The sequence below is a fragment of the Gossypium raimondii genome, chromosome 1 (assembly GCF_025698545.1).
Source record: "Gossypium raimondii isolate GPD5lz chromosome 1, ASM2569854v1, whole genome shotgun sequence".
In the NCBI taxonomy this organism is placed as follows: Eukaryota; Viridiplantae; Streptophyta; class Magnoliopsida; order Malvales; family Malvaceae; genus Gossypium; species Gossypium raimondii.
This window is the reverse complement of record NC_068565.1, coordinates 49433385-49443274: the sequence shown is the minus strand read 5'-3', so window position 1 is coordinate 49443274 and position 9890 is coordinate 49433385. Positions and strand designations below refer to the sequence as shown.

At 27.7% G+C, this 9890-nt stretch overlaps 1 protein-coding gene across 1 annotated transcript; it reads left to right on the top strand.

The window, feature by feature from the left end:
- Positions 1 to 8586: 8586 nt before the first annotated feature.
- LOC105786308 (transcription repressor OFP15) lies at positions 8587 to 9553 on the top strand. Its single transcript, XM_012612685.2, has one exon. The coding sequence runs from the start codon at positions 8672 to 8674 to the stop codon at positions 9488 to 9490; it is 819 nt and encodes a 272-aa protein (XP_012468139.1). The 5' UTR covers positions 8587 to 8671; the 3' UTR covers positions 9491 to 9553.
- The last annotated feature ends 337 nt before the right edge of the window (positions 9554 to 9890 follow it).

Below are 9890 nucleotides of genomic sequence, written 5' to 3'. Positions count from 1 at the left end.
TTTGTCATTGACTCAGCATGAGGTACATGTGGCACGTCACATATCAGTGTTTGGTTATTCTGTTAGTCACGTAAGTTTTTAAGAGTATAAATGTTTAAAAAAGATGAATTTGTTTTTTGATTTAATGTATAGAGATTAATTTCTTCAGCTTTTATTATAGGAGATAAAATGCAATTTGACTTTCGGCTCTATGGTGCACTTCCACCATTGATTTTGTGATTTTGCTGGGTTTAAATGAAACGTAAACATAACATTTGAGGGTGGAATCCATTTTTAAAGTTGAAGCTTGATTTATGATAAAAATAAGTTGGATTTTAATGCTTAATTTCAAAATTAAACTTCCTGTATAATATAATAAAGAAGGTTGATTAAGTTTTCAAACTAGTATTAAGACCTTGGAAGTTGTTGGAGCTCTTTAAATTTGAATTTCTTTCCATGGCACCAAAATTATAAGGTTTAAAAATATTTGTGTGTAAATCTTAGTGGTTATTGTATTTTAATTATTTTTATTAAAAATAAATTAATAGTAGTATGATGCTTTGCCAAAAGGTTGTTTACTCCTTACTAAAGAGAAAAAGAAACAGAATATATATTGTTTTTAATTGACTTTTAACATATCAAAATGTAACCATACAACCCAACCCCAACATTTTCTTTTAAAACCCTAAATTAATATTTCTAATATCAACTCTTGCTTTGCTATGTGTAGTTTATTCTGTTTCGGTACGACTTGACTATTTGTCAAGCCTTCATATCATTTTCTTTTTGTAGCTGACATTTTTCGGATTCTTTTCTTTGTTCAATGAAAAAAAATCATGAATAGGATAGGTTAAAATATAAGTGTATGTACTTTTCACAAAATTGAAATTTAATTTCTAGAAATTTAGTTCCTCTCTTTTAAAACTTCAAAATCCAAGTTTAATTGTTAATATTATTTTATTAAATTTAGTTACATGGCTGTCACACTGATAATTTTAAAAATAAAATTAACAATTTGACTTAAATTTCGAAATCAAAAAAAGCGACTTATTTTTTAACCTTTGTAAATATTATCAAACATGGGAATTTGAAAGGGATCAACGGCCGAAAGGTATTGCAGAGAAGAACAGCCAAAAAATGCATGCAATTGACATGAACAAGGAAGAGCCAGAAACTGAACACAGGACTGAAGTCATTGTCATTGCAGTTTGCAAATTGGGTGTCCAAAGGCTAAGATGGTGACCAATATGGGCCTAAGTTTCTGTGATATTAGTTGAAAATGGAGCCTGCTTGCCTGAGGTAAGATTCTTTTTTATCTTCATGTAGAATAATTTTGACTACTGCCAAAAGTTAAAAGGATTCTATCATCACAAAATAGGGTGCTTATGCCATGGGACCATTTCATCCTTTTACAACTATATTGCGCCACTCCATTACATCATCTTAAAACATACTTTTCATTCTTAAATCATTACATGCTTTCTTTAAAACCATTCTTTTAATCAGCTAAAGATTAGATTTAAGGATGTTGATGAGAATGACATCTCTCACTTCCCAATTTGTATTTGGTTTTAGATTTTTAGCTAGTTTAGGCAGTTCTTTGCTGTTTTAATTCATGGGTAAATAATTATTTTCAATCATTCGAGGTAAATTTGATAGACTCATGAGTACTTCTATTTAAAAAGTTGTTTAATGTTTTAAATTATATTAAAAAGTCAAATTTATGTATTTAATAATGTGTGTGAAAATTTCAAGTAATGGAGTAAAAAGTTTTGAACTGATGGGCTCTGGGAAATGGAATGGACCACATATATAAAGATTATGGTCCCCTTTCATTAATTATGCATGTTGGAAGTTTTAACTTATTAAAGATGTATATTTTGCTAATATTTTGTGTTTGAATTTCTCTTGACTGATTACATTTATTTAAATTATGAAAAATTAATTTCCTTTCTGAACGAAGAAATTTAAAATTTTAAGATGGTAGAATAATTAAAGTTTGATCAATTTTTAAATAGATTGAATTAATTAAAATGTTTGCTGAAAATTAAAAATAGTCAGTTAAGCCCTTTGTTGGCACCTCAAATATTAAGATTCAAATTTTGTTCGTGTCATCCTTTTTCCTTAATTTGTAATATGTACCAAAGAAAAATGAAAAAGTGTTGATACACGAAGGAATAGGTAGTGAAGATAACTGGTTTACTTTGTTTAAGACAGCATAATGAATCATTCACTAAGTGACCTAAATAGGAGACTAAGAGTTAAAACTGGTGTAGAGGTAGAGATAGTAGGAGTATGGGTTGCTTGCCTCTAGCTTGAGGCCTTGAGCCTTATATACATATGGTTTCCCATCCCGTGGAGCAACGTGTTGTGTCGTTATTGGTGGGTCAGGGACAAGATTTCAAGTGATCTATTGCTATAGATTTAGGTAAAGTGATGTTATGATGTGACCTGGGTTACCTCAAATGGGATATGGTAGTTGAAGTTAATAAGTGAGTTCGATTATAAAGACCAAAAGGTTCTTTCAAGGGATTTGTATGTATAGTTTTTATGAGGGATTTGCACATACTAGACATGGAGTTAACAACTTCAAACCATCCGAGTGGATGTAACAAAAATGAAAAATAAAATTTCGATTGATTCAATTACAAAAAGATATCTTATCATCTCATAAATATGAAATACATTACAAGGACATACAACTTCCAATATTAACTAATAAAGACCAACAACGTTAGATGGTGAAATTACTCTACTCTAATTTAAACTGGATTGTACTTCAAATATGATAATTTAAATTTAAGCGGATTATATTTGAATTATAATTCAATATAAAATTTTATGTTTAAAATATTAATATAAGTTGGTTGAGACTTAGCTTAATTAGTATTAATATTATTGTTAGTTTAATTAGTTTGATCGCATTCAAGTATATCTTATTCTCCTATTTATAGGTTGGAGGAGATAATTTTTTAATCTGAATTTTAATTAATTGAATCAAATTCATGAAAACACCACATATATGGTATTTTTTTTTTTTTGAATTTAGGGTTTTCAGAATTTATGATTTTCCTCTTTTCAACATTCCAACAAGATATCTTTATATAAACTAACAGTAATTATATATAACTAATAACTTAAGTCTTGTGTGTGTATATATATATATTCAATGAAATGGAAGAAGAAACAAATAAAAATGGTTGTGTCAGCCTGAGGTCCCAATTTCTTGTCTAGATAGCACGTGAAGAGAGTTACAATTGCACATGATTTTCATCCCATTTGCCAACCACCAAGAACAATCCATATATATTTTTTTATATACAAAGAATACATATAAATTTATCCACTAGGATGTTTTAAGATTTCATATTCGAGTTTTATTAAGTATAAATTCTTTTATATATTTTTTTTGATTTAAGTCTCGTAATATATAAATCATATTTAAATATAGACTTAATACTAAATTTGGTCATTGACGTTTACATGTTTTGTTAAAAGATTCTAATTGTATTTTTGAGTCTTTTTAGTTATCAACTTTTGTTCTTTTTTTCATCTGCTTTTTCTATGATTTAATGAATAAATTCAAGACTTCAAATTTTCTTTTCTTTCAAAAGGTTTCAATCTTTCGTACATTTATTTATTGAGAAGTTTTCTATTGAGTTAATTTTTTAGATAATTACGTTTATTTTCTTTGAATTAAGAGTTAATTTTTTAATTTAATTTATCTTATTAGGTTATTTAAATAATAAATTATATCTTATTAAAATATTTTACATATGAAATTTCACGTGATTCCTATTAACTTTTTTAACCGTAGTTTCACATAGAATATTTGTTAAGGGTAATATTATGCAACCGAAAGCATTAAAAAATTGAACAATCACAGTCATAACTATATAAATGTATCACTTCATATCATGAAACACTTTAAGTAAATACCTCAAATAAAGAATAGCTTTGACCTAAGCTGAAGTTGGGTGTTTATATTAGTATAACGTCTATATCTCTCAAATATCGACTAGTTTCAGGTGTATAAATTAGTAAATGATGACATTATTTGACAGCCTATGTCACAGTCATGCATTAATTCAGAAGAAGAAAAAAATTGACCGTTTGCTATCCAACTTTTCAAATGCTATGGTGGCATATCGCTAAAAACTCTCATGTTTTATTTTCAAATTCCAGTTAATAAATATTTAATCATGCCTATGCATTATCCAGTCAAAAAGATCTTGATATTGTTAGTAACCACAAAGGTTCTTCACCTTAAATATTTTGATTCAATTATATGCATGGTCTTCGAATCTCATTATGTGTAGTTGCCACGTGCGGGTAAAAGTGAGCGTTCGATTGAATCGCGTAAAAAATTTTGAAGTTAATCGAGTTGACGAGTCCTTTTTTATCATCCTAATTTGATTTAAAATTTTTTCAAATCTAGTTTAGTAAAATGAAATTCGAGTCGAATCGAATCAAGTGCAATTGTTTGAGTTAAATTAAAAAATTAAACATGTCAAATTAAAATCTTGTTACAATATAACTAATTCCATATTGGAGTACATAAACCATATATATTTGAAAACTTTTCAAAGTAAAATAATAATAAAATAATATACCTTAGTATGATAAAGTTGAATTATTAATTAACTTATTAGGTCCCGAAATTATTATTTTAGAAAGTTTTTAAATTTGTTTATATATTCTTTAGATTTTTAAATTATTATAATTTTAAATATATATATTGGAATTTTATAAATAATGTGATTTTTAAAATTATTTTGAATTTTGAAAATTCTTTTTGTAATTTTATTGAGAGAGAGACCAATTTGGTTATTTTTAAAATTGACAGGGACCAAAGGGGTATTTACATCAATCTGTTATTCGAATTATTTGAATTATTCCAGTTATTCGAATTGTAAAATTCAACTCGATTCAAACTCAAAACTTGAATTACTTATTCGAGTTAACTAGAATAACTCGATTAACTCAAAATTTAATTTTTTTTAATTGAATCAAGTTTTGCTCAGTCCTATGTGTGGGTTTTAGTCCTATTAGTCTACTTTAGTTTGGATTTTACCAGTTCTTAATCCATTTGTGCTGGAATAATTTGATTCTACTTTGTAATTACTTAAACAATTTGTGTTGTAACAATTTGATGCTTGTTATTACTCGGAATATATTTGTATTTGTATTTTGAAGGTACTATAATTATAACACTTTAAACATATATGTTATCCATTTAGTCCAATTTGAATTAGACGGAATCTTAACTATAATTTTTAGCTCAATTTATTTATTAAATAAAAAATTATTTGAATTTAAATATAAAATATATAAATATTAGTATAAAAATATGTATATAATAATAAAAAGCTTTGCAGGTGGATCCAAAGTGAAGTTGATAGAGGAATATTTGGGGAATTCAAAGCTCAACCTAAAAGTTTCATGTTAAATCCATTATCTGCCTGCCTTGACCCAGCTTAATAATTCAGCACATCTTCACTTCTATGAGAAAAAAAAGAGAGATTTTCTTATGGATATCTATGCGCCTTTAATGTCATTAATTCGGTCTTTTATTTATGGAAAGTAGCAATTGAAAGAAAATTTATAAGAATATTACAATGTCTCTTTGTATATTTTAATTATATTTCTTTGGATAGTTAAGAATACCTTACATGGAAGAATCAAATTAAGCAAGAATCGAATTTAGACTTTCAATATAATCAAAGTTCTTTTAAATAAAAGATTTAATCTTTAAAGGAGTTTGATATTGAATGGATCTTTGTCGGTATTCTAATTATTGGAGTTTGGTATTGAATGGAGCCTTACCACTATTTTAATTATTGAGGGCCTTTTTAAATGGTTACTTAAAAATTAGTAATTGTAATTGATTGTAATTCAACAAGTCTCCAGCAATCTCCCAAAATGAATAAAGACAAATTTGGGTAATTTCGGAGGGACGACAGATGGGATCCCTTGGTCTACTCTTTTTAGTTTGCTTGTATCGTGTATATGGAAGAACAGAAATCTCTTTGTGTTTCAAGGATTATTCTAGAATTTCATAGAAACTATTAAAGTATATCTAAGTTGGGCTAAGGAGTATAGCATAGCACAAAGGTTGATCCCGACAGGGAGAAGCTCAGTAGAGTCTGAAGTTATTTTAAGAAGAGACTAGAATAATACGGTAGCAGAATATTAAGTTTAGGTAATTTGCTTAGTTACTTTTTTTACACCAACTAAACAAACATATTTTGTATTTATATTCAATGGCTTGTTTAGGTTAGCAGTACAAATTAGAGAGCACATTACTTGTTAAATGAGGAATTGTCTTTGAGTGCAAAATTTGTGGGTAAATTGAATTGAGTTAATCAATTCACATCTAAACTTTCTGGGGGAAAGCGATCTAGTTTGAAGTATAGAAATATGATTGTAACTTAATAAGTGAGTTGAAATTAACGCATAGCTTGTAGTTGTTGATAGTGGATTAGTCTCTTAATTAGGCCCAGCAAACATAGGAAATTTTTGAATTACATAAACATTTTCTGGTGTCCATCTTTATTTTCTCACTAGTAATTACTTGGTCTAGTTGCAATTGAACGAACAGTTGTCTGGAAAAAATCAATAAACTTTCCATTAGTATTAAAGCTAGACACTCGACACACGATCAAATATTTACGAGTAAATTACTTTAATAATCACTCAACTATTGACGAGATTTATTTTTATCACTTAATTATAAAAAATTATAAAATGATCACTTACATTTTCAATTGTTTTTGTTTTGTCCATTTACGTTAATTAGGTAACAAAAGATGATATGATAATTTTAAATTGGCATAATAATAAATTTAGCCATTAATATTTACACACGATGTCAATTTGATTTCAATTCTAAAAACTAGTCCTCAATATTTACACATTGTGTCGATTTGTTTCTATTTTAAAAAATTCAAAATATATATAAATTCCAAAAATAATAAAATTTTCAAGTAAATCTTACAAATTTTAAAAATCTTAATAAAATTAAAAAATACATAAAAATTTTAAAATCCAATAAAACAAGTCACTAAACCAACTAAAACCCACAAAAAATCTCAACTTTATCATCCTTCCTCGGTTTCCATGGTAAAGCTTCTTCATTGCTCTTCGTTTTTCTTAAGAGTAATTCCTTTAACTCTCCCATTAAATATTTTTTTTCTTTTAATTATAATTTTTTCCCTTTCATTTATGATAGGAGGAGCCACAATCACTGTAGCATCAGTTGCAGGAGGAACAATCACAGTTAGTACCTTAACAGGATTGCTTGAAGTTCCAAATTTTGCAGAAGTGACTAAATTGACATAATATGTAAAAAGTGAGGATTAAATTTTTTTTTTAAATTAAGATCAAATGTAAATATTAATGGTTAAATTTATTATCATGCTAATTTAAAACTATCAAATGTTAATTTAACCCTAAACAATATGATTTTCCTATTTAATTTGATATTTATCAAATGTTAATTTATAAAAGGGTGTTATAACAAAAAATTATTATAATAAATCATTTGTTTTATTTTCTATCATTTAATTAACCAATGATTCTATATTTGGCTTCATACTTTCATTTTCTACCCTTAAAAATATACAATAACGTGTAATTTGACATAATTAATATATTATTTTTATTTAATTATATACATAATTTTTAATTTAATCGTACACATTTAAAAATTAAATTTACTTTTTTTATATTTAATAAATATAATTGTTTGTACAAACAAAAAATACTAACTAAAAATTCATATATAGTTTTAAAATGAAAAAATATTTAGTACACTATTAGTGAAATCTAAAAATTCCATAAGCAAAGTTGAGTTGATGATAAGTGTATATAAGGTATAGTAAAAAATTGAAAAATATATATAAAAAAAATGAAACACATTGCAAATTTATAACTTTGCTTGAGGAGTTAAAAAAGTACATTGTCAAGATATTAAATACCCACTCTTTTAAAATATATCATTTTACTTCTTCAATAGAAGACTAGACCGGTTCAAGAGTTGGACTATTTGCTTAAGTTCAAAGGCTTGCCTAAATTTTAAAAGGGTTTATGAAAAAATAGGTCTAGAAAATAAGTTTAGACAAAAAATTTAAGTCCATTCAAAATATGGGTCAGGCTTAAATATTAAAAGCTTGAGCCCGATCTGACTCATTTTTTAAATTTATAATGTATATATCATATAATTTATAACATATAAAAATTAAATTTATAATAATATCTCATTATAGATTCCTATTATAACCTATAATCCCTCCCCAACCCTTAAATAAGTGAATAATATTTTTTAGTACACTCAAATTCACGTTCGATTACACTGACAATAATATCAATACTAATCAAATTAATACTCCGTGTATATATATATTGAAGGAATACTAAGATCTCATTTATTAATGTAACGTTGGTCTATCTATAATTCAAGTTCCCTCAAGAGGCTACTTGATTCACCACTCCTTCAAAATCTTCTCTCCCCCACTCAGTCTGACTCACCCATTAATGCCCACATAAGAAAATACAATTCACTTTAATTATTTATTTCCAAACTCCCAATATTTTAACCATTTCAAAAAACAACCCCATTCGTTTTTTTTTTTTTTTTGCTCTTTATCATAAATCGCTCTCTACAACAACAAACCAAAGCACAACAACAAACATGGGGAAGAAAATCAAGTTCCCTTTTCTCTCCAATGCCAAGAACAACATCGTACGACAACCTAAATCCTCTTGGCAATGGCCTTCTTGTCACCAACCCCGAACCCTCTCTTTTAGAACGGATAACAACACCACCCTTTTCAAGACCATCAACTCAGCTTACTTAGATGCCATTACCATAGCCGATGAAAATGAAACACCCCCATCCGACGACTGTTTAGAGACTGTCATCCGTGGTTTAAGGTCTGATAGGCTGTTCTTCAAGCCTGGTGAAACCAGTTCAATCATGGAAGAAGCAACAAAACCAAGTGAAGAAGATGAAGAAGAAGAAGAAGAAGAAGATGGGTTGCCTTTTAAAGAAAGTGTGGTCTTATCAATGGAGTCACGAGATCCATACGTTGATTTCAGGGAATCCATGGAAGAAATGGTTGAAGCTCAAGGGTTAAATGATTGGGAAGAGCTTGAACAACTCTTGTGTTGGTATTTAAAAGCTAATGGGAAATGTAACCATGGGTTCATCATTGGTGCTTTCATTGATTTACTTGTGGGAAAACTCACCATTGTTTCTTCTAATCCAAAGTCTGATAATTGTTCTCCTTCTTCTCCATTATCTTTTTACACTTCTTCTTCATCTTCTTCATCTTCGTCTTCCTCTGAAGATTGTTCTTCAGCAACGATTAATGAAGCTGTGAAAGAGATTGATGATAATAGCTGTCATTGTTTATTCGAAGCTGACAACAAAAAAGAGATGATTATTATTGAAGGTAATGAAGAGGATGATGCTTCTTCTTTATTAGATGTTTGTGATTCTTCCTATTGAAACATTGTGTGTATGACCAATTTTTCAGAATATGCATGATAGTTTGATGATTTTTTTTCTTCTCATTTCTTGTTATTTCCCCTCACTTTCTGTGTTGCCAAACAGGACTCTGAGTCCAATGTTCTATGACAAATGCACATCTCAACATGGTATACTATTTCTTCTGCAGTTACTGAAAATAAACTTTTTTTGGTTCAAGAAAATAACACTTCTATACTCTAGGGAATTTTCCATGTATTTTCAAATCTTGCTTCTTCTTTTTTTAACAAAAACAGAATAATAATAAAGAAAATTTAGAAAATAAATAGTATAATTTTATTTTTTTGTACGAATGGTAAAGTAAATATTATTCAATCTTGACATAAGACAAATTTTATATTATAAAAGTTAGCATTTGATT